Source organism: Capsicum annuum, chromosome 5, assembly GCF_002878395.1.
Source record: "Capsicum annuum cultivar UCD-10X-F1 chromosome 5, UCD10Xv1.1, whole genome shotgun sequence".
Taxonomy (NCBI): domain Eukaryota; kingdom Viridiplantae; phylum Streptophyta; class Magnoliopsida; order Solanales; family Solanaceae; genus Capsicum; species Capsicum annuum.
Genome location: NC_061115.1, coordinates 35,038,586 through 35,064,238, shown reverse-complemented (window position 1 = coordinate 35,064,238; position 25,653 = coordinate 35,038,586). Strand labels below are relative to the sequence as shown.

General features: G+C 36.9%; 1 protein-coding gene across 1 annotated transcript; it reads left to right on the top strand.

The window, feature by feature from the left end:
• The first annotated feature begins 22,740 nt into the window (after positions 1 to 22,740).
• On the top strand, positions 22,741 to 24,034 carry LOC124898470. The gene is made up of 4 exons (XM_047412118.1): positions 22,741 to 22,830; positions 23,029 to 23,316; positions 23,409 to 23,519; positions 23,945 to 24,034. Exons 1-4 carry the CDS (start codon positions 22,741 to 22,743, stop codon positions 24,032 to 24,034), a joined length of 579 nt encoding a protein of 192 aa, XP_047268074.1.
• Positions 24,035 to 25,653: the final 1,619 nt, after the last annotated feature.

The window sequence follows — 25,653 nt, the reverse complement described above, 5'->3', positions numbered from 1 at the left end:
TGGTGCCCATGGGTTCTATCTAGCCAACGACTAAATTTCATGAGTCATAGGGTGACCCTACGAGTTGTAGGGTCACCCTTAACGACTGGGCGATAGTTTTTCAGTTTTTTATTAAGGGCACTTTGGACATTTCCCTCCTTCCCCACTTGGACCCCACGTACATAAAACACCTTGGGCTATTTTCAACACTTATCAATTGTAAACACTCTCTCAAACTCTCTCAAATTCCCTATTCAAAGACAAGGTTAGGGTTTTAATAAATTGGTCATCAAAGGCTCTAAAAGTGATTTTTTCTTTAAATTTCTTAGTTGTTAAGGCATGTATCTCTCTCCCTAAACTTGTATTTTTATTATAGGATAAATTGATTTATTATTCACATGGTTTTGAAGTTGGGTTTTGAATGATGGGTTAAGGGTTGGGTTTAATTTATTTAAATGTTTTTTCCCTGATGATTATGGATTAATTAGTTGGTTTGTACACTCATTGGTGTGCATGGGAATGGTGAATGAAAATAGGGGTACAAGGATTTCCCCAAATTTGTAAACAATAGAAATAGGGGTACAAGGATTCCCCAAAACAATTGGATTTTGGTATTAAAATTTATAAGAACCTCGACCCACTCACGTAAATGGTTTTGGGATGTGAGTAATCATTTGTCTTGGCCTACTTATCTTAAAACTAATGCATTGCATAAGTGGATAATGAATAAGAATGATCTTGAAAACCTTGTGGGGAACAAGGATTCCCCCAAGTGAATGATTTTCTTGAAAACCTTATGGGGTATAAGGATTCCCCCAAGTTTCTTTTAATAATGGAGTCTAGGGTACAAGGATTTCCCAAGTATTACCCTAATGACATTCGCTTGCAAGCTATAGTCGGTATGATGATACCACTTGATAATGCCTAACTAATTGACTCCTTAAGTTAATGGATGGTTATGTACTAAATATTTTAATGGAGCTTAAAGGGGGCAGTGTAGCTAGACGTGAAGGTGTGAGTACTGAAGAACTGATACTGGAAACTCATGTTAGCTGACGTGAGAATTGGTCTAGATTATCGTATGCTTATATCACACAATATATATTTGTATTATAGATGGTGTTGGGTATAAGGATTCACCGGCCTTTTATAATATCTCCGATTCATGCGGCTAATACACACTGAGGACCAACTAGGGGGTAATAACTAGACCCATATAACCCGTTGGCTGGTTTAAGGACGGTCAAGCTACACAATCCAGGCTAAGGTTTTACAGTTTGTGCCAAGCCTTATTCCCTACCCCGATATATGGTATGTATATGTATTTGTATATGATGGAGTGCATGGATTTTGAATGGTTTTGAATTGTTGGTCATGGCATTATTTTACCCCTTATCCCTGAGTTATATGCTAGCTCTCAACCCACTAATTATCTCTAAATGTTGTATCCCCATGTGATGCAGGGTCCGTAAGCACTTCTACTTTACCTGTGCAGTGATAGGTGATTCCAGAGTTTCTTGAGAGTCAGCTTGAGGTGGTGAGCCTCCTTCTTTCAGAAGTCCATTGCTTCTTGGTTTACCTATTATCATAGAATTTTCTTTGGTCTTATTTTTGGCTATTGTCGGGGGCATGTCCCGACTTAAATTGTTTTGGTTTGGATTAGAGGCTGTGTAGATTACTGTGAACTGGGTATTGGTGGTTGATGTATATTAGACTTCTTCAGCTTATCTTTATCTACCTTGTTAGATTTTCACAATTCAGCCACTGTTAGGATATTGTGTTTTATTTGACTAGGCAAAGGGGGTGGTCTCCGGTCCACCACCATACTTGAGATACCCGTAATGGCCAGGCCCTGGTTCGGGTCGTGACAATTTCTATATCACTTCTGACCAAAAATGGATTCAAATATGTATTTGTTTCTGATAAGGTTGTAATTAGCAAAGGAGAAGTGTATGTAGGAAAAGGTTAACTCACCGAGGGTCTATTTAAGATCAATATAATGAGTGTTGAGATTAATAAAAATTCTAATTCTTCTTCCTTACTTGAGTCTAATGAATTGTGGCATGAACAACTAGGTCATGTCAATTACAAAATTTTATGAAAACTGGTTAACTTAGAAGTTTTGCCAAACTTTGAGTCCAATAAATCAAAATGTCAAACGTGTGTGGAATTAAAGTATGCTAAGCATCTGTATAAGTTCGTTGAAAGGAATTCCAATCCCTTAGACTTAATCCACATAGACATTTGTGATATGAAGTCAACACCATATCATGGTGGAAAAAAGTATTTATAACTTTTATTGATGATTGCTCTAGGTACTGTTATGTTTATTTGCTAAATAGTAAGGACGAAGCAATAAACATGTTTAGGCAATAAAAAATAGAAGTTGAAAATCTGTTAGAGAAAATGATAAAAAGGATAAGAAGTGATAGGGGTGGAGAATATGAATCTCTTTTTCCGGAGATATGTGTAGAAAATAGAATTATCTATCAAACTAATGCCTTATATTTACCTCCGTCAAATGGAATTGCGGAAAGGAAGAACCAAATATTAAAGAAAATGATAAATGCCTTACTCATAAGTTCTGATTTATCGCAAAACTTTTGGGGGAAAGCTATTCTTACAGCTAACCAAATACTCAATAGAATGCCTCATAGTAAGACACTTTCAATTTCATATTAAAATGGAAAGAAAGGAAAACCAACTTGAAATATTTTAAAGTGTGGGGGTGTCTAGTAAAAGTTCAAGTCTTTACACCTAAAGGATGAAAATAGAACCTAGGACTGTAGACTGCGTTTTCATTGGATATGCTAAAACTAGTAAAACATGTCGATTTTTGATTCATAAATTTGAACATCGAAATATCAATGAAAATACAGTAATTGAATTAGATAATGCCAAGTTCTTTGAACACATTTATCCTTGTAAAACTAGACAGGAGCAGTCTAGTGGAGAGTCTAAACTACCTCGAGAAGAACCAAATGAGAATGAAATTAATGATGAGAATCCAAGACGTAGTAATGTCAAAGAACGTCAAATTCCTTTGGATCATATTTTGTGGCATTCCTTCTTGAAAATGATCCTTAAACATTTAAAGAAGCGATGTCATCTTTGGATGCTCCTTTTTTAAAAGAGGCAGTCAATAGTGAGATTGTTTCAATCTTGAGCAACCACACTTGGGAGTTGGTTGATCTTTCTCCAGGAAATAAATCTCTAGATTCTAAATGGATCTTCAAAAGAAAAATCAAAGATGATGGTACTATTGACAAATACAAGGAGAGAATTGTAGTGAACGACTTTAAATAAAAAGAAGGTCTTGATTATTTTGATACATACTCGCCTGTAACAAGGATAACGTCCATTCAAATATTTGTTGCCTTAGCAACAGTATATGATCTTGAAATTCATCAAATGGTTGTGAAAACAACATCCCTAAATGGAGAATTAGAGAAAAGAAAATTACATAGAATAACCTGAGGGTTTTTTGGTTCCTGATAAAGAAAAGAAAGTGTGCAAACTTGTTAAGTCACTTTATGGATTAAAACAAGCACCCAAATAGTGGCATGAAAAGTTTGACCAAACCATATTGACAAATGACTTCAATATAAATGAATGTGATAAATGTGTTTACATTGAAGACACTCCAAATCACAAGGTAGTTGTGTTTTTATACGTGGATGATATGTTGATCATCAATAGAGATATTTCTGACATAAATACTACAAAATAAATACTTGAGAGCAAGTTTGATATAAAAAATCTAGGAATTATGGATGCAATCTTAGGGAAAAATCCATAAAACTCCACAAGTGGTAGAGTTGTCACAGTCTCATTATATTAAAAAGGTACTTGACAAATTCTATAGATTTTGGTACTGCCAAGATTTCATTATATGTGAGCTTTGTACTTCAAAAGAATGAAGATGAAAGTGACTCACAGTTGGACTATGCAAGAGTGTTGGGTAGTTTGATGTGTATCATTAATTATACATGATAAGATATAGCATGTGTTATTAGTAAATTGAGTTGGTACTCGAGTAATCCCAATAAAACTCATTGAATGGAAATGAAAAGAGTTTTAGGGTATCTAAAATATACTCAAGACTATTCTTTCCATTATAATATTGAGGGGGTGTCGGGAGAATAGCTTTGCCCATGTTTGAAGAGCTACTTGGGGTAGTAACTAAGCTTGATGTCATTGTGATCATTGGGTTATCTATTTTGGGGATAAATGTGCATTGTCTCATGGTAAGAGGTAGTATTGCTTGAGGACAAGCAAAGCTTTAATTTGTGAGTATTGATGAGTGGTGAATTTACTATTTATTTGCACTTAACATTTATGCACATTACCATGTTTTGAATGAATAAGTGGGGACATAATTGTGATTAAGTGTACTAATATCCACACTTTATAGGAACACATGATAAAAATGAAAATGTGTAGATATGAGCTAAAAAGTACAAAAGAAGGAAAGAAGTACAGTTTAAAGACCTGGAGCAGACATAGCCTCAGTTACCGTGATCACGTCAAGTCAACAAGGTCAAACATACTGCAATCATGTGGCTTTGACTATGGTCGCGATAGCCGTAAATGCGGACAAGCTCCTACAATTGTAGCCTAGCAAAAAATGCAGCCCAAAGGCATAAACGTAAATGCATGCAGCTAATCCTAAATGTCCTCATATAGACTCAAACACCATCTCTTGAGGGATTATTGAATCAATTACCAATTATTAGAACTTTGTCTACTTCTTAGTTTCCACTTCTGGAGGATATTTATTGTATTAATTTGGGTGAAGAATACATTGGAGTAGCTTCTAAGTGAAGGATTAGTTAATTCCCATTGAAGATTTGTTGAAGTTCAAAGTTTAAAGTAACATTCACTTAGTCTTTCATAAATCTAATCAATGGATTTTATTGGGTATATCTTGCTTATTACTTCTATGTGTAGCTAGTTCTTCCTATTGGGATTATGTTAGAGTAGGGTGCATTTATGTGTGAGTTGTGATTCATTTGTGCATATGCTAATGTGTTGGTGTTGGGTTCTACTATTTCTTGAGAAAATTAATTGGGATTTATGGGTGAAATCCCTAAATATCCAAAATGGGTTTGTGGGTAAAACCTAAGCTCTTGAAATCCCAATACATCCGTAAAAGAGGGGTTTAGGTAAACTTTAAAACCTTATGTATCCTTGAAAGAGGGATGTGGGTACCAAGGAAACACTGTAGACAATTGCTGGGTTTAGTTTGCTAATTTTCACTCTCTTAGACATAAGGGTGATTATGAGGTTGACTATTTCTTGGGTACCATCCTAGAAATAGGGGTGCCTAATTGAGGTACTGGGTGGCTTTAATTGACACACTCGGTAGGTTCTAAAAAAAGTCAATGAGTGACATCTTTGAAGTTTTGTTGAAGAACTAGCCTCAAAGACTTTAAACCTAGCCTACCATATCATCAATGATTAGAATTTGCATCGAATCATCATGTTTCCATGCATAATTTTCCCTAGAAAAGCATAGTCCCAAGATCTATTTTAATTGATTATACTCTAATTATTCGTATCCCCAAATTAGTCCTTTAAAAGTCCATCTATACATACTAGTTTTGACACTCGCTCAAACCCCCTAGTTTTACAGATTTGTATCTTAGGTTTGAATTTAGTATGTACTTATATTTTGAACTTACCCATTCGCCACTCATATTATTCCTTGTAGATTTGACCCTGACTCTTGTTAGGTTATTCTATTGACAACGACCACCTTGTACTTAATTTGATGTATAGGTTGAGCATTATCAGGTTCATGTTGACATCTTTTTTGATCATAAAAGCCTACAGTATGTATTTACTCAGAAAGAGTTGAATCTCAGGCAAAAGAAGTGGCTTAAGTTATGAAGGACTATGATATAAGTCTCTATTACTATCCAGATAAAGCTAACATAGTTGCTGATGATTTTAACAGGTTATCCATAGGAAGTCTAGCTCATGTGGATCAGGATAAGTGGGATTTCGTAAAGGACATTCACCGTTTGGCAAACCTTGGAGTTTGTCTCACAGACTCTGAGGATGATGATGTATTTGTCCATCAGGTATCATAATTATCCCTTGTCATTGAGATAAAGAAAAAACAAATATTGGATACTGATTTGATAAATATTAAAAAGAACGTAGGTCAGCAAAAGGTAGTTGATTTTGTAATTGGTGATGATGGTATCTTGAGGTATCAAGGTAGGCTATGTGTTCCCAATATGGATGGATTGAGGGAAAGGATTTTGGCCGAAGCTTATGGATATCATTATGCTATTCATCCCAATTCCACGAAGATGTATCATGATCTTAAGAAATTCTATTGCTGGAATAATATTAAGTGACATGTAGCTAACTATGTGGCAAAGTGCATGGTGTGTCAACAAGTGAAAGTTGAGCACATGAGACCCAAAGGCTTATACCAAGAAATAGAGTTGCCCAAATGAAAGTGGGAGGTAATTAATATGGATTTCATTATCGGTCTTCCCTATTCTCAAAATCAATATAATTCTATTTGGGTCATTATGGATAGAATGACCAAGTCCGCTCATTTCTTGTTGGTGAGGACTAGTTATTCGATGGAGGATTATGCTAAATTGCATAATCCTTGCGGAGATTGTGAAGTTGTATGGTGCTCCAATTTCTATCATGTCGGATCATGGTACTCCATTCTTATCTCACTTTTTGAAGTTGTTTCTTAAAAGTTTGGGAACTATGGTGTGCCTTAGCACTGTTTTCCATCTGCAGTCAGATGGACAAGCGGAGAGTACCATTCAAACATTGAAAGATGTGCTTCATGCATGTGTGATTAATTATGGTGGTAGTTTGTATGACCATTTTCCTTTGATTGAATTCACCTATAATAATAGTTACCACTCCGACATTGGCATGGCTCCTTTTAAGGCATTGTATGGTAGGAGATGTTATTTTCCTATTGGGTGGTACGAAGTTGGTGCAGGTAAGATGTTTGGCCCTAATTTTTGGTCCACCAAGCCTTGGAAAAGGTAAAGGTAATTCATAATAGGTTGAAAGATTCTCAAAATCACTAAAAGTCCTATGTGGATGTGAGGCGTAGGGATTTAGAGTTTAATCTTATTGATTGGGTATTCCTGAAGGCATCTCCTATGAAGGGAGTGACGTGGTTTAGAAAAAAAGGGGAATCTTAGTCCCCGGTATGTTGGTCCCTAATTGGTTTTGAAGAGGGTTAGTAAAGTTGCCTATGAGTTAGAGTTTTCTCATAGTTTGAGATCCATTCATCCGATTTTCCATGTCTCTATGTTGAGAAAATGTGTGGGTGATCCTTCATCGGTTGTTCCTTTGGAAGGGTTGGGTATCTCGAATTTCTTATCTTATGAGGTAGTCCCGATTGAAATCTTAGATCGTCAAGTTCGTCAGTTGCGGACAAAGTATGTGGCTTCGGTAAAGATTTTTTGGAGGAACCAAAAAGTTGAAGAAACTACTTGGGAGGTAGAAAAGGACATGAAGTCTAAGTAGCCGCACTTGTTTTTTGTCTAGGAAACTCATGCTTGAGTTATCTTTTGATCTTCTTATCTTTTTTGTATGCCTTTGTTTTCTAACTTCATTAAAGGTTAGCTTGATGTGTAATAATGTGTTAACTCATGTTTGTTCTTTCCTTTACCCATCATTCGAGGACAAAGTATCTAAGTAGGGGAGAATTGAAACACCTTGTCTTTGGTCCCTTAGAGAATTTCCTAAGTTTGAGTTTTTGGACAAGGTATGACTTAAAGGTACAAGTCATATGCTAGGGTACGGTTAGATTCCTTCCTTTCATATGATGGTCAGTGCAGGTTGGTTGCATTCTGTCCAAGGTTTGGTTAGTCCTCTCCCTAGTCATATGATAGGGTATGAGGTGTATGTTGCCAAGTCGTATGATGCCCTAAACTTAGCCTAGTGCATTCTGTCTAGGATACGGGTCATAGAGTACTTATCATATGTTAGGATACGAGTTAGCCTCATGTGGTCGTATGTTGGGTAGTATTGAGGTCCAAGATGAGGCCTACGGTATGAGATATGGGTACCACTCATACCCCAGGGTATAGTTTAGAGGGGGTCGTATCCTCCTACAAGCAAGTTTTTAGCTTTTAAGTTAAGGGTATTCCAGATATTTCCCAACCCAAAACCCTTAAATCCTCACGTCTTAAATAACCTTGTGGCCTCTTATAACCCATATTAAAGGATCAAAACACTCCAAATACTCTCTCTAAATACTCTTTAAAATGATGGGGCTAGGGTTTCTACAAGTATTCATCTAGAGGCTTAAAGGGTCAAGTTCTTTTCATGAATCTTCTTTTATAAGGTATATGGCTCTCCCCTCATTGTTAGTTCTCAAATATCATGTGTTTTAAAAATTGATTTTGATTCTTTAATGGTGGTTTTGAAAACTAATATTGAGGGTTTTGATGTATAGTGTTGAAGTATTGCTTACTCTTGGTTTGACTTGCGTTTATACATATTTTTTGTTGTGGTTTACATATGTCGTTATTGGTAATTGTGATTTAAGAAATGCGTCAAGGGTAGCCCTAAACTTGTAGGTTTTTACTTCGAATTTGGTCTTGGTAAAGGTATGCCTCATTGTGTTTGTGAAAATGTCTAAGAGAATAAACTAGTCACATCTTGAGTTGTGTTTTGAACTAAAGATCGGTATAAGAATGCTAGTGAAGGATGAATGGTTTTGTAAAGGTCTTGATGACCATAAATGGATTGGAATAGTGATTTGAACAAAGGCATTAGCCTATTAAAGTAAATGGTTGATAAATGGTTTCATGAAGACCTTGTGTCACATATGGTGTTAAATTGTAACCTTGGTGGTTTGAATTGGCTAAATGGGTTAAAGTCCCTAAGTGATGAATTAAATGAATGTCACTACGTAGACTAAGGGTTAGAGTCCCAAGGTCTATTAAGAAGGGTCAAAACGGCTTGAGGTTAGAGTCCGCTTGCTTAATATGACTGGGAGCTTTGAATGGTCAAAATGGCTTGAGGTTAGAGTCCACTTGCTTAATATGATTGGGAATTTCAAACTTTCTAAACTATATGAGTGGGAGGTTAGAGTCTCCCATCATGTTTCATGATCGGGTGCTTCAAAATGCATGCTAAGCCTTGTGCCCTTCCTGGTATGATATATATATATATACATATGGTCGTTTATGTTATTTTTAACTTGGTTGATTGATGGAACTATTTTATCTTTATCCCTGAGTTACATGCTAGCGTTCTAATTTTTAACCATCTCCGGACACTATATCCCCATGCAATACAGGGGCCAAGGCTTCTTTTTCTCTTATTGTGCAGTGACTAGGTATTCGAGCAGTTCGTTTGTTGTCATTGAAGTGGTGAGATTACCTATTTTGGAAGGCATACATTTTATGATCTTTATATCTCATGTCATAGACTTGTTTCAGGCTTAGTTTTTGGCTATTATCGGGGCATGTCCCAACATATTACTGATTTAGGTTTTATAAAAGCTTTGTGGATTACGGTGGACTTGGGTATATTGTCTTAGTATGTTGACATTAATGGATTGATTAGATACTTCTTAAATTATGATTATTAGTCTTGTTTTCCACTATCTTGTTATATGTTTGGAGTTTATCTGATACTTGTGGATTGATTTGATGGTTAGGTTAGGTTAACAGGGCAATTTTTGGTCCTTGTTGGGATCGAGATGCCCATTATAACAAGGCCCTAGTTTGGGTCATGTCAAGTTGGTATCAGAGTCTAGGTTTATGGTTAGTTAGGTATCCACAAAGTCGTGTCTATTATAGTATCTTTTATGGGTGTGTAGTGCGCCACACCTATAAGAGAAGGGCTACGAGACATTAAGGAATGTTTCCCTTTCTTATGGTTCTATTTCGAGCTATAGTGTCTAAGGTCTTGGATCCTTCTGATTTCTATTTGCTTGTCTTTCAGATCATGCCTCCAAGAAGATCTGATGTTCATGCAAATTCCCCTATCCTAAATGGGGACAATATTTATGGGACACGGTCTACCTCTGGAGTCCAGACGCAGTCAAGGGTCGCTGCATATGTCTGTCCTCATGGGGTTTCACCTTTCCCTACTGATCTTTCCCCTAAGGTTGACACTCATACTTAGTCGCCTCAAGGAGAGGCTACTAATGCTGAGTTCCTTTGCTCCATTACTCTTTTGACTTATTTGGTAGCTTCTTAGTCTGAGCACGGTGTTCATGTTACTCAATCTTCTGAGGCTACAAGGATTGGCCAGTTCATGAGGTTGCATCCTCCGATATGGGTACAAATATTGAGAAGGATCCTTAAGGTTTCATTGATGAAATGTAAAAGATCTTCTGGTTTATGCATGCTTTGGAGGTTGAAGGTATTGATTTTGATGCCCACCAATTGAAAGATGTAGCGTACCAGTGGTACGAAGGGTGGGTGCAGTCGAGAGGTGAAGATGCTAGCTCTGCTGTGTGGGATGATTTCTCTAGTGCATTTTTGGACCGGTTCTTCTCTTAAGAGTTGAGGGAGGCAAAAGCGGAGGAATTTGTTAACTTGAAGCAAAGGAGGATTATGTCTAGGAGTATGCCTTGAAATTCCATCAGTTGTCCCAATATGCTCTCGAATTGGTATCTAACATGAGGGCCCAAATGAGAAAGTTTGCTTTGAGATTGTCTCGCAAGTTGACTCTCAAGATTAAGGTAGACTTGTTGATCAAAGGCAAGGACATCTCTTGATTGGTTGTGTATATGCAACAAGTGAAGGAAGAGATAAAGAAACGAGCTGAGATTGGTAAGAGGCAGTGTGAGAGGTCTCAATTTTCTGAGCAAAATAGAGGCCAACAGTTTAGTGGTAAGAAGTCCAAGAGAAAGAGTTGGGGGAGTCCTAACTCCTATTATACGGCTAGTTCTACCTACCCAAAGCCGTCGAGAGATAGATATTCTAAGAGTGGTGATGATTCTGGGGAACAAGGTGCCCAATCTCAGACAAGTGGGGACCAATCAGTACCAACCTACCCTTCTTGTAGATTCTCTGGTCAGCATCATCATGGTCAGTATGAGAAGGGGAGGAACAAATATTTTAGATATGGTCATATTGGGCACATATAGTGAGAATGACCCTCCCTACTGGCCTTTTGGGCCAATAGGGTCCTTATTGCTACTTCATTTTCTCCTGCACCGAAGGGTGCTGTTTCTACTTCTGCTTCTATTTATGGTACCGACACTAGCTAGAATCGCTTGTATGCACCTGCTACTCGCCAGGAGTCTGAGGCATCTCCAGATGTTGTTATGGGTATATTGAAACTCTTCTAACGTGATGTTTATTATTTGTTTGATTTGGGGTCCTATCTCTCTTATGTGACCCCATTTGTGGTTGTGCATTTTGGTTTTGGTCCTGAGTGTGTTTCGATTCCTTTTTTGTTTCTACCCTGGTAGGAGACTCTGTGGTTGTCAAAAGAGTCTATATGGGGTGTGTGGTAGCTATTAGTAGTAAATAAACTCTGGTAGATTTGATAGAGTTGGATATGGTTGATTTGATGTTAATCTGGGGATGGATTGGTTGCACTCGTGACAAACTTCCTTAGATTGTCGGACCCGTAATTTCATATTTAAATTCCCTAATGAGCCAATTGTTGAGTAGGAGGGTGGTTCCCTTGCTCCTAAGGGGAAGTTAATATCATATCTTAGAGCTCAAAGGTTAATCTCTAAAGGTTGTCTCTATCATTTGGTTTGGGTTAAAGATTCTAACTCGAAGGGCCCTTCTTTGCAATCTGTCCCTATGGTAAATGACTTTCCTAAGGTCTTTCCTGATGACCTTCCTGGAGTCCCTCCCGATAGGGAGATTGAATTTGGGATTGATCTTATTTCGGACACTCATCCAATTTCTATTCCCCCTTATAGAATGGCTCTGGCTAAGTTAAAGGAGCAATTGAAAGATCTTTTAGATAAGAGTTTTATCCACCTAGTGTGTCACCATGGGGTGCACCGGTCGTGTTTATGTGAAAGAAGGATGGTTCCTTTCTGATGTGTATTGATTACCGATAATAAAATAAGGCAACGGTAAAGAATAAGTATCCCCTTATGAGAATTGATGATCTCTTCGTTAGCTTTAGGGTGCCAAATTCTTTTCTAAGATTGATCTTCAATCCGGGTATCATCAGTTAAAGATTAGGGAGGTGGATAAACCTAAGATGGCTTTTCATACCCGGTATGGGCATTTTGAGTTCTTGGTGATGTCATTTGGTTTGACCAATGCTCCCACAACATCCATTGATTTGTAACTAAGGTCTTCCGTCAGTTTATAGATTTGTTCATCATAATCTTCATCGATGACATCTTGGTGTACTCTAAGATTGTCACGACCAAAAAATGAGGGTGATGATGGCACTTGTCACGGCGCACCTTGACAAGTAAGCCTATCACTCAAACTGATAGGAAAAGAGAAAAAGATAGAAATATCACATGATAAGGCTTCTACAACGAAGCCGAACCATAAAAGTAATCATAACAATGCCGGAAAAATTTATCAAAAATACCAATCATTCTTAAAACGAGGTGTCAATAGTGTTAAAACTACTAATACAATCCAAGAGTCAAATACATAAAAAAAATAACCACAAAGGAATAATATCTGTCTCCGAATACTAGTAAAGACATCACTACTGTAGAAAGATAGAGGTGAACTTCAGACGTATGAATATCCAACCGCTACCTTGAAAGCTCCAACAATCACCCGAGTCAATAAAGATGAGGCGCACTCGAGCTAGGACCTGCACCGAAAAGGCACAGTAGGCATGAGTACGGTCCACTTGTACTCAATAGGTATTATAGGCTGACCAAGCAAAGTAGTAAATAAAACATACAAAATATACATGAAGGCACGTCACCTCCAATCAGAAAATGTCCCATAGCGGTAGCTCATACCTCTTGCACTAACAGTTCTAATATATCTCACATATATTGCAACATCACACCAAGATAGAACAAAATTACATATTATATCACATATAAAAAGAACAAGGGGGAACATGCATATACAAGATCATCAAATACAAGCAAAAGAAGATACGATAAATACATAGATGACAAGTCAATATGGCTATACAACACAACATAACACAATAAAGAAAGTGCAATGTATATTATAATGATGATGATGATGATGATGATGATGCACGAGGTCATCACACAACCTCCAGGATTGTCGCACAATACACCTACGAAGGTAAGCCTCCTAACGCACGACCCATGGGGGTTCTTCAACCCATATACAATCCATATATCTCATATCTCCTTTTCGGGCACATCCCTCGGAAAGAGTTTTATAAGGTGTTATAATATCACCTCCCCGGCATATCCCTCAGGGAGGGTTTTAAAAAGATGTTGCTAGTGTTTCTCAGATGTTGCAACAGTGGTACCAATGTTTCATGAATAAGTATGATTTGAGGATATAATGCTCACAACTAATCACTATAAGTAGTTTCACAACCAACCACAATGATATATTTTCACAATCATGTGAGCCAATATCCACTCATTATTTCAGTTTCATCCACGAATTTCCACATGTCACATATGTCAAATAAAGTATGAATATAATCACAATACACCAATGGTACCATATTAAGTATCTTAACATCACAATACAATTATTCACATATATTCAAGGTTATTAATATCACACAGGAACACACATGGTCACACATATCACATAATAACTCAATTTCGATAATTACATCATATATAGGCCCCCACACGGGAACAACACATAAATAGTTATTTTTCATGATTAGTTCCCACCTTTAACATGCATTTTGTATTATCATTTACTACCCAACCCAGTCTGAAAGAGTTAAGTCATAACCTACCTCAAAAGCCAAAACCAGTCCGCTATACTTTGAACCCATGACCTTAATTTTCATGAAAAATCTTGAAATCCACTAAAAATAACAAATATGATATCTAGGCGTCAAAACAAAACCAACGATACCCGTATTGACTACTTTTGGTTCGAGGTCAAAACGGACCCCTGAAATGAGTTTTTTGAATGAAAGGCAAAATTGAAACTTTACTTCAAAAACATGTTCCTCATATTTTTAGGAACCCACAGCAGAAAATTCAAGTTAAATTGAGTAAAAAATGAGGTTCAAATCAAAAAAAAATATTTTTTAAGCTTTATCGGGTAAAATCTTTAAAATCCGGGTTAAAATAAAAAATCATAATTGTTTTGAAGGTTAAATTGATGAAAAACTAGTAATTATAAGATAAACACGTTATTCATGTAAAAAAATGAAATTGGGGTTTAAGATCAAGCCCTAAGATTTTTGGGATTTTGAGAAATTAATCAAGAAATCACTAAGCAAAAGGTGAATTCTTACCTTAAATCCGTAATAAAACAAAGAAATAGGTGTTAATCCGGCTTCCCAAGTTCTCACAAACTTTACTTTTAATCTCCCACACTATTTTAGGGTTTAACTCCCAAGAGGCAAGATGAAAAATGAATAAAATTGGCCAAAAAAAGGGGAAAAAGCTGTTTTTACCCAAACTACAATTTGCACCAGATTTTTCATTAAGTTCAATCCAGACTTCGATGGGGTGTCCGAAATTTGTTCAGAGTCCGATATATACAAACAAACTATGCAACCATACTAAATTCAATATTTTGGATGCATTGGTGAAGTCAGAGGTTTGAAAAAACATCATTTTCAAAAAGTTGACCCCCGAGATTCGAAATCATAATTTTCCAAACGAGGGTCAAAATGACATTTAAAAGCCATAAAATCATACAAAATATGCTAACACCTTAATATCAACATTTTAGATCTGCTGGCTAAGTTGGACTTTCCACCCGAGGTCATTTCGATCAAATGTAGGTCCCACACCCATATTTTTAATTTTTCAACTTTCCTTTCAATAGGTTGAAATGAGCTCGGGTGCACCTTGACCCAAACAAAAGGTCTACCTAGCCTAAAATCGATATTTCAGAGCTTCTGGCGCAATCCATTTGGCCATCCATAATATGGATAAAAAAATATCCCCATAAGTCTAAAATAAGGCTCTCGAAGCCATCAAAAACCACAATATCACATAAATGATACCAAAATGCATAGAAAAATATGCCAATCACTCCCGTACCCCAGAAATATCATAATGCAACTACGTAGAGGGGTAAAATAGTCAAATCATACAAAATAAAAAATTTCACATATTTCATCAAATTTTTAGGTCGTTACATCATCCACCACTAAAAATCTAGTTCATCATTGAACTAAGGCAAAAGAAATTCCTGAATTAACAAAGAGCTGAGAATAACAACTATGCATATCAGATTCAACCTCCCAAGTAGCCTCATCTACAGGTCGATGTCGCACTGGACCTTAACTACAGGGATCATTCTAGAGCGCAGCCGCCTAATATCCCTAGCCAAAATGGAAACTGGCTCCTCAATAAAGGACAACTGCTCATCTAACTGAACCAACTCCCAACGAATGACATAAGAATCATTAAGAATGTAACAACGAAGCATAAAAATAGGAAAAATTGGATGAACAGCTGATAGATCAAGGGGCAAAGCCAACTCATAAGTCACATCACCAACAGTCTGAAGAATCTCAAATGGACCAATATACCTGGGGCTAAGCTTGTCCCTCTTCCTAAACCTTATCACACCCTTCATGGGTGAAACTCAAAGGAAAACACGATCTCCAATGCCAAATCAAGGCACGAAGTCTACAATCAGTATAACACCTTCTGAATGACTCATACTCTATCCAAAGACCCACGGAGCAAGTCTTCACCTCGAGGTCTTATCTCTAAAACATTAAACCAATCCACTGGAGAGCGACAATGCCCACCATACGACTCCTTAAAAGGAGCTATATCAATACTAAAATAGTTGCTATTATTATATGCAAACTCTGCTAAAACCAAATGCTGCTCCTACTGGCCACCAAAATCCATCACACACGCGCGGAGCATACTCCAAAACCTAGATAATTTGCTCTGATTGGCCATTAGTCTGGGGTGAAATGCTATGCTAACATCATCCCGAGTACCCAACTCATCCTAAAAAGTCTTCCAAAAGTGGGATGTGAAAATAGACCTCGATCTAAAATTATGGACACCGACGCACTATGTAGATGCACAATCTCACAAATAAAGATAGGGAATAACCTCTCAGCACCGAATGAGACCCTAACCAAAAATAATAAGCTGACTTGGTCAATCAATCCACAATGAACAGAGCACTATCAGAACCATGAAATGTACGAGGCGAACCAGTCATAAAGTCCATGGTGATCCATTCCCACTTCCACCTGGGAATGGGTAACCTCTGAAGCAATCTACTAGGTCTCATATGTTCGACCTCCACCTGGTTATAACATAGGCAATGAGCCACAAAATATATCATATCTCTCCTCATACCACCCCACCAGTAGTTTTGCCTCAAATCACAATACATCTTAGTCACACCTCGATGGATAAAGTATCTAGAACAATGGGCCTCCTCCAAGATTAACCTAATCCAGTCACCCACTCTCGGCACACAAACTCAGCCCCTAATCCTTAAAACTCCATCTAAATCAAGTGAGGCTTTCTTATCCTCCCCACTCAACACTTTATCTCAAATCAACCTCAATTCAACATCATTAAATAGATGAGCTTGAATCTGCTTCATCAAAGAAGATCTAGCATTAAAAAATGCCAAAATATTCCTCAGTGTTGAAATATCAAGCCTAACCATCTTGTTACCTAAATATTGAACCTCTAAGGCCAAAGTTCTTTCCTAGTCAAAAGATGCACCAAGCTACCCATGCTAGTCGACTTTCAGCTCAAGGCATCCGCAACCACATTAGCCTTACCTGGATGGTAGAGAATAGTCAAGTCATAATCCTTAAGCATCTCAACCCAACGGCGTAGCCTCATATGAAGATCTCGCTGAGTAAAGAGGTATTGAAGGCTACGATGATCTGAGAAGATCTCACAATGGACTCCATACTAGTAGTGCCTCCACAACTGCAAACCACTTCAAATCATAGGTAGGATAATTCTTCTCATGAGGCTTCAATCTTGAAGAGATGCATACATAATCACCTTGCCTTCCTACATCAACACAACACCCAATCCAACACCAAAAATATCATGAAACACGATAAAGACCATACCCTTCTTAGGCAAAGCCAATATAGGAGCTGAAGTCAAAAAATCCTTGAGCTTTTGGAAGCTCATCTCATAAGAATTAGACCACTAGAAAGAAATTTTCTTCTGAGTCAACTTAGTCAACGAAGCTGCTATGGAGGAACAACCCTCAACAAAACACCGATAATAACCCTCCAAGCCAATAAAACTCCAACTCTCGATGGGAAAAGTAGGTTTATCCCAATCATGAACTACTGCAAACTTGGCTGGATCAATGATGATACCTTCCTTAGTCACTACATGATCCAAAAAAAACAAACTCCGACCAAAATTTGCACCTAGAGAACTTTGCATACAACCCTCATCCCTCAATATATGAAGCACAATTTGCAAATGCTCTAAATAAACCAAGATATCATCTATAAATACAAAAACAAAAGAGTTAAGATACGATCAAAACACCCAGTTCATCAACTCCATGAACGTGATAGGGGTATTGGTTAACCCAAAAGACATGACCAAGAACTCATAATGACCATATCGAGTTCGAAAAGATGTTTTTAGAATATCCGAAGCTCTAATCCTCAATTGGTGATAGCCAAATCTCAAATCAATCTTTGAAAATACTACAACACCTAAAGCTGATCAAACAAATCATCACTGCAAAGAAGGGGACACTTATTCTTAACTGTCACTCTATTCAACTGTTGATAATCAATAGATGACCAATCTTTTTTCTTCACAAACAAGACTGACGCACCATAAGGTGAAATACTAGGTCAGATAAATCTTTTATCCAATAACTTCTACAATTGATCCTTCAATTCCTTCAACTTTTCTGGGGCCATCCTATAAGGAAGAATAGAAATAGTCTTAGTACCCGGCTCAACATCAATACTGAAATCAATATCTCAATCTGGAAGCATACCAGGCAAGTCCATCGAGAACACATCCAAAAACTCATGGATAATACAGACAAAATCTTAGGAAGGAGGCAAAACAACACTAGTGTCACGAATATGGTCCAAGTAAAATAAATATCCTCTCTCAACAATTTTGCAAGCCTAAACAAAGGATATAATCCTCTTAGGAACCAAATGAAGTGTACCCTTCTAAGCCATCCTTGGTACCCCCCGATGAAGATAAAGTCACAGTCTTATCAAAATAATCTCAGACATTATGATAAGAATCCAACTAATCCATATGCAAAATAACATCAAAATCAACCATACATAATACAAGTAAATCTACCAAAGTCTCACGCCTGACAAAAGTCACAACACAAGATTGGTATGCTCGATACACCATTAAAGAATCACCTATTAGGGTAGATACAAGAATAGGCATGGCAAGAGGCTCACTAATAGAATCAAAACCCAAAGCAAAATATACAGACACATAGGAGAAAGTCAATTTAGGATCAAATAATACATATGTAAGTCTAAAAAAAATAGGGACGATACTTGTAATCGCAGCATCAGAAGCCTTTACCTCAGGTCTGGCTGGTATAGCATAACACTGACCATGATCACCAACTTCTTAAGTGGCCCCACGGCCACCCCCACAAGCTCTACTACATCTCTCTCTCACACCTCTAGTAGAACCACTTCCCCTCACAGATAAAATAAGAGAGCTCTAAACACACAACGAGAATAATTCTTGGACAAATAAACAATCTCATCACACATATAGCAACGTCTACGACAAGTATTAATAGTGGAATATACAATAGGGCCCGAATAATCACCCTGAACTGATGAACTAAAAGATCAACCACTTGAACTCTATAAAATAACCTGTACTGGACCTACCATGCTATCCATGAGAACCTCTAAAATCTCTACCTTAAAAGGCCTAACTCCTGAACTCACCCAAACTTTGCACCTTCTTGGTGCCTCCCTGAGATGCACTAATAATACCCTTTGCCATCTTAGCATGATCCATAATACTCTAAAGAAGAGCCCCAAGCACAACCATATGAGACGTAGCCAACTGGAGGGAGACATCCAAACCCTTTATAAACTTCCTAATCTTCTAAAACTAGCTGGAAATGCTATCATAGAAATATCTGGACAGGTGATGTTGGGTGTATTTATGCATTCGAGTATCGCTATTCTAGTCTCTTTAGCTTTGTTTTGAGGATGATTCACATGCTATATAGGTTGATAATGAGATGATTATGTATATAAGTGTTAAAGTACGTGATTACAATGTTCAAAGTGTTTTCCAAAAAAGTTTATACTTAATTGAGGCATTTAGAGTTCAATCGTGGAAACTAGCATTACTAGCTTGAGCTAGGTGTTTGTCTAGTCGATCCCGTTGAGTTCTAGTGTGTTGAAAGGGTTCCAAATGCTTTTAATGTGTAAATAAGAGTGGAATAACTTGTTGGTAATGTGAAAGATTCAATTTGATTAAGTGTAGAGGTGAATAATAAGTTGAAGATCAATGCATATTAGCCTAGTCTTAGCTCTTGTTTTGATTCATAGTCATGGTTATTGTGTTGTGATTGTCTCTAATTCGTGGTTTATGATTATATAAAAAGATCTGTGAGCTGAATATAATGATATTTTGATGTTGAATAAGCTGGAAATTAAAGGGAAACAACACCACAAGACAAGGGATGGAAGGAGGCACTCAACACTTAGCCAAAATTTTAGAATCAACTTCCAAAGAGACTATGTAGATGAGGCCACGGTGTCCTGGCTAGAGAGGGGCTCTAAATCAAACTCAACCTTGGATGGATAGGCACTCTACAATAGTCTAATTCAAGGCTAGATTAGTGCAACACCCAGGGCGGTGCCCCCTCTACTCCCATGCTCAATTTCAATATGAAATCCAACTCCTACATGGCTAAGGATTGCCTAACTATATATACACACGTTGTACATATTTTTAGTTATTTTTGGATATCTTGGAGGATTAAGGGTCTGCTATAACTTCAACTTTTAGGTTTTTATTATTTTAATTTAGCTCATTCATGTTCTTAGTTGTTAATTACAATCTTGTGATTACCATTATCACTATAAGTGGCTAGAAACCTCTTTTTTGGGGTTGAAGCCAAGAACATGAGTACTATTATTTTGGCGTAAGTTTGTTTAATTTTTCTTATCATTATTGGTTATGTGTTTATATTTTATTTAACTATTTGATGGATTGATCACCCAAAAATATATCAATTGTCTACCTTTAGATCTCAAGAGAGGGAATAGGTAGATCGAATATGGAGATGAACAGAGTATGGTTCTTATTTCTCTATAAAACAAGGAATTTGAATTAGTGTCTAGGATAGGGAAGCACTTAGATTCCCTACTTGATTCACATGGAGGATGATAGCTTTAAGACACTTAATTAGATTATTACATCCCCGCTCAATGATGTAGTTGTAAGGTCCACATTAGGTAAATGATTCGAGGTCGAAAGATCATGATCATGCAATTAACCCTGCAAATCAACAACCAAGATAAGCAAGTTAACCAATGAAGTTTAATAACATAGTATGATTGTTCAAAGTGCTTTAACCCTGGGCTTTACTCCATTGATTGTTTTGAGACTTTATTTTACGAATTGTTTTCTTTACTTTAGTTTACAATATTCTAAACTCTTTTTGGTTACTGTTGCATCAAATTAATCTTAGAAGTTAAACTAGAATTGAATCATTGTTAGATCAAGTCCTTGTTGGATCGATACTTCACTTCCTGAAGGCTACTTTTCTACTTAGTAGACCACGTACACTTGCGTGTGCACTTGGGCGCTGTCAAGTTTTTGGCACCATTGCCAGGGACTTGTAATTTGGCAAATGTTTTATTTTTAGTTCTACTTTTATATTTCTTTGGTGTTTTTTATTCTTAGTCTTGGTTCTGTTTTTGCAGGAAATAGGTTTACAAAGTAGTAAGCTGGCAAGGGATCAGGACTTGGTTGAACCAAGTTCCAAACCTGAGCAACTTTTTCATCAACACAAGAGAGAAGTAATTCTTATCCTCCAAATTCCATAAATCCAAGATAACTAGAGAATTCTTCCATCATGGATGGTGAACAAGCAGCCCGTAAGATAATTAGAGAAGTGGCAATCCCACTTCCAAATAATTTGACCTCCCTATTTCAGAAGCCGATAGTTGGAGGCAATTTTGAGCTCAAACAGAATATGGTACAACTTTTGATTAGTAGTGGACAGTTTAAAGGGCTTTCATATGAAGATCCACAGGTCCACTTGCAAAATTTTTTAGAAATTAGTGACACATTCATTCCTACGGGTGTGAAAACAGACTATGTAAGTATGATGTTGTTCTCCTCTTAACTGATTGGGGAAGCCAAAAAGTGTTTAATCGCAGAACTAGAAAATTTAATCACATTATGGGATGACATGGCTATAAAATTCCTTATTTGATTTTTCTCATTTGTCAAGACTGCGAGACTTTGCAATGAGATAGTGTGCTTCAAATAAAAGCCAGACAAGAATCTTTATCATGCTTGGGCACTGTTAAGTTCTTAGCGATGTAGTTGTAAGGTCCACATTAGGTAAGAGATTAGAGGTCAGAAGATCATGATCATGCAATAACCCTATGAATCAACAACCAAAATAAGCAAGCTAACGAATGAAGTTCAATAATATAGTATGATTGTTCGAAGTGCTTTAACCCTGGGCTTTACTCCATTGATTGTTTTGAAACTTCATTTTACTCATTGTTTCCTTTACTTTAGTTTACAATATTCCAAACTCTTTTTGGTTACCGTTGCATCAAATTAATCTTAGAAGTTAAACCAGAATTGAATTGTTGTTAGATCAAGTCCCTGTGGAATTGATACTTGTCTTCTTGAAGGCCACTTTACTACTTGGTAGACCACGTACACTTGCGTGTATGCTTGGGTGATGTTCAAGGATCTTCTTCGAGACTGCCCATATCATCAACAGTCTAATGAGGTACTTGCTTATACTTTTGTAAAGTCTCTTGATCATAATACAAAAATTTTGCTAGATTTAGCCGCAGGTGGTCAAGCTCTTGAGATGACATATGATAAGCTGTACACTTTATTAAACCACATAGCTTAAGGAAATCCAGAATGGCATGGTGATTATAAGAGTACCACAAAGAAAATTATAGGTGTATTGGAGGTGGATCATTTATCACTTTATCAGCTCAGATTACCGTATTGCAGAATATGATAAACACCTAGTTTATCAGCTTGAAATTAGGAGCTACACAGCATACCGCAATAGTCAATCCAGTTCAACAAACTAGTGGTTGGTGTAAGGTCTGTGAAAATAGTTACTATGCAGCTGCTATGTGTGCATCAAATCCATAATCTATGTTGTATGTAGGCAATGTTCAGAGGCCTAATTACGGTAACGCCTACAACATGAAGTGGCAATCTCAGCCACTAAATCAGCCATGGAATACCCAACATCCACAATAATTTTAGCAACAACATGCTCAACCAAATTAGTCAACTAGAAACTTAGAAGAGATAATGAAGCAGGTTCTAGCTAATTAGACACTGTTAGCAGCTGATGTAAAGAGCCAGTAAGTAAAACAAAAAAGTTTAGAGTTGTAGTTGGGGTAGTTACAACAAGAACTGAAACTAAGACTCAAGGTGGTTTGCCAGCAGTTAAAAAAAATTCAAAACAAGTTATGGCAATCTCTTTGAGGAGTGGTAACAAGCTTCATGGAGAACCTCCCAAGGCAATAAAGGAGGTAGATGTAGATTTGAATCCCCCACAGGTAAATGATAGAGTTGCTACAAATTCAAGAAAGTTTGGGTACTCAAAATAAAAAATTATTGCAAAAGTGGAAAAGCATATACCAAAACTCCCTTTCCCACAAAAGTGCATCAAAGCAAAGGAGGACGTTTGTTTCAAGAAGTTATTTGAAACGTTCAGAGAACTTCACATTAACTTACCTTTGTTAGATATTTTGCAGGGTATACCCAAGTACTCCATGTACTTGAGGTATCTGGTGGCTAGTAAAATTAAATTACAATATGTAGAAGCAGTAGCACTCACTGAAGAGTGTAGTTTTAAGGTTACCCAAAAGATGCCAAAAAAGGTTAAAGACCCAAGGAAATTTACTCTCCCTATTCAGATTGGCAACAATGAGGTGGTGCAGAAATTAAGTGATTTAGGGGAAAGTATCAACTTGATGCCCCTGTATTTGTTCAACACATTGGGTTTAGGGAAACCTATACAAAGCTCTGTACTACTGCAGCTTGTAATGGGATCACAGTCCGTTCGGAAGGAATCATAGAGGACGTCCTCATAACCTTTATTATTCCTGCTGACTTTATTATTCTAGATTTTTAGGTAGACAAAAAGGTACCAATAATCTTGGGCTATCCATTCTTAGCAATGGGAGGAGCGTTTATTGATGTAAGAGAGGGTACACTCAAAATGAGGTTGCAGAATGAAGAGGCGGTATTTAAGATTTATAAGTCGCTTAACACACTGTCCCACTATAAAGACTTGTACATGATTTTTGTTATTGGGGGGGTGAGTGTGGGGTGATTAGTCTGCAAAAGAACTCATTGGACACCCTCATTGAGCAACCCAAGTCTCTAATACCATAACCTGACATGATACAAGTTGATGAGCCTGAAAAGGATAAAATTGAAAAATCTGCTGCACTTGAGAGTTCACACCCAATAGGGGTGAAAATAAAAAGAATATGGAGACCAATTTTGAGAAAGAGAAGGAAAGAGAATGACTAAGTCATAGTTGGGTCATGTCGCAACACTAAATCAGGCACTACTTGGGAGGCAACCCAAGTTAAGTAGGTATGTTTTCTTTTTTATTTTTAATTTTGTTTACTTCACGTAGTTTTGTTTTTTATTGATTCACAGGTTGAGAAGAAGTCTGTGTACCAAAAACCTAAGCTAAAGAGCATAGCAAAGATTGAGTGTGGGGTCCCTACGGACCTCCTTTATGTGTAAAGATGCTACTAGCTAGTCCTTGAGGCCCCAGGTAGTATTTTTATCTCTTAATTTTAATTTCACTTTGGGGACAAAGTAGATTTTTAAGTGTGGGGTGGGGAAATTCCCATCCCAATTTTTAGCTCAATTTAAAAAAAATTGTGTAAGATATTCTTGTTGGTGCTATTTTTGATTGCATGGTGCAAGTATTTTAATTGGAAAAAATATGTTGAATGAGTGAATTTCTACTTTTAAGACCCTTAGGCTCATTTTTATGACCCTTGTACGTTTTGGCTTCAATTTGAATTCATGCAATTGTTTGGTTAAGAGTCTATGATGATCCTATTGAGTTGAGCATGTGCCATGTGTGTGTGAGGTTTTTGTATATTCCTTGTTGCATGTGATGTCTAGAACTTTCTCGGTGTGTGTGCAAAGCTAAATAAAGAGTGTGAGTTTAGGAGATGATATAGGCATTTCTTTGACAGCCTTGTTTTATATCCTCAATTTGGCCTACCTTTGTGCTTAATCCTAGTAAGCCCCATTGAGCCTTTAGCTATTTATTTGGAAGCCTCATAAGTAACCTAATCCCTTCTTTGATAGACCATAATTTTTCCTTCTTTGATAGACCATAATTTGATTTAAAGCTCCTAGGTGCTTTAAGGAAAAGTTAATTAAATTAGGAGTGTGAAATTAAAGAAGAAAAAGGTGATATTGAAGCCCCAAAAGAGATAGTTATTGATGTTAAAAAAAAAATTTTAATGTATTGTGGTGTGGAGTTGAGTAATGAAGAGAATAAAAATGTGTTCAAATTGAATGAGTTGTGCATAAAATACTCCCACCATAGTGTATGGGAATGAGCATAGTAAGATGGGGTGAAAATAAAAGAATGGGGTAGATAAAAATGGTGTAAGTTTGTTGTTGGCGATTAGTTTTAATTGTAAAAAGTGATGTATTAAGCACTTAGGGAAGATAGTCACTATTATTCCAAAATAGTTCCTACTCGTCCCTTAGCCTACATTACAACCCTGAAAAGACCTATTTGAACTAAACTTCATCATTCTGATATTAGTGGAGCATTACACTAACGGTAAGCCTATGGTTCATTATATGTAACTTGTGAATTCCTTGTGAGAGTGAGCTTAATTTGATTCTTGTACCCATCAATTGATTAATGGTGAGTGATTATGGGTAACTCTTTTGTTGTGAGGGGCACATGTTTGATGAATGTGGGTGATTTGTATGATGTCCTTGATTGAACAATATACAATATTTTGCTAATTGGTGAGTATAATCTTGAGGCTAGGATGTTTTAGAGTAATATTCATGAGCTTTCAATTGTGTAAATAATATCCTTAGCGAAGAAACTTGCGTTCTGCGTAGTCATCATAGTACTATATTGAGTTCCTTGGATGTAGTAGAAGTGTAGAGTCTCCTTAGTTTATGATTCTTATAGTTAAGATTTGTTCGAGGACGAACAAGGCTTTAAGTGTGGGGTGGTGATGTTGGGTGTATTTATGCGTTCTAGTGTCACTATTCTAGTCTCTTTAGCTTTATTTTGAGGATGATTCGTATGCTATATGGGTTGATAATGAGGTAAATGTGTGTCAAAGTGTTAAAGTACATAATTAAAATGTTCAAAG

Coding starts and splice junctions, on each gene's coding strand:
- LOC124898470 (XM_047412118.1), top strand. CDS start 22,741: ATGGCAATCTCTTTGAGGAGTGGTAACAAGCTTCATGGAGAACCTCCC. Junction 22,831..23,028: donor TAGATTTGAATCCCCCACAG/GTAAATGATAGA, acceptor GATATTTTGCAG/GGTATACCCAAGTACTCCAT. Junction 23,520..23,944: donor GGTTGCAGAATGAAGAGGCG/GTATTTAAGATT, acceptor ATTGATTCACAG/GTTGAGAAGAAGTCTGTGTA.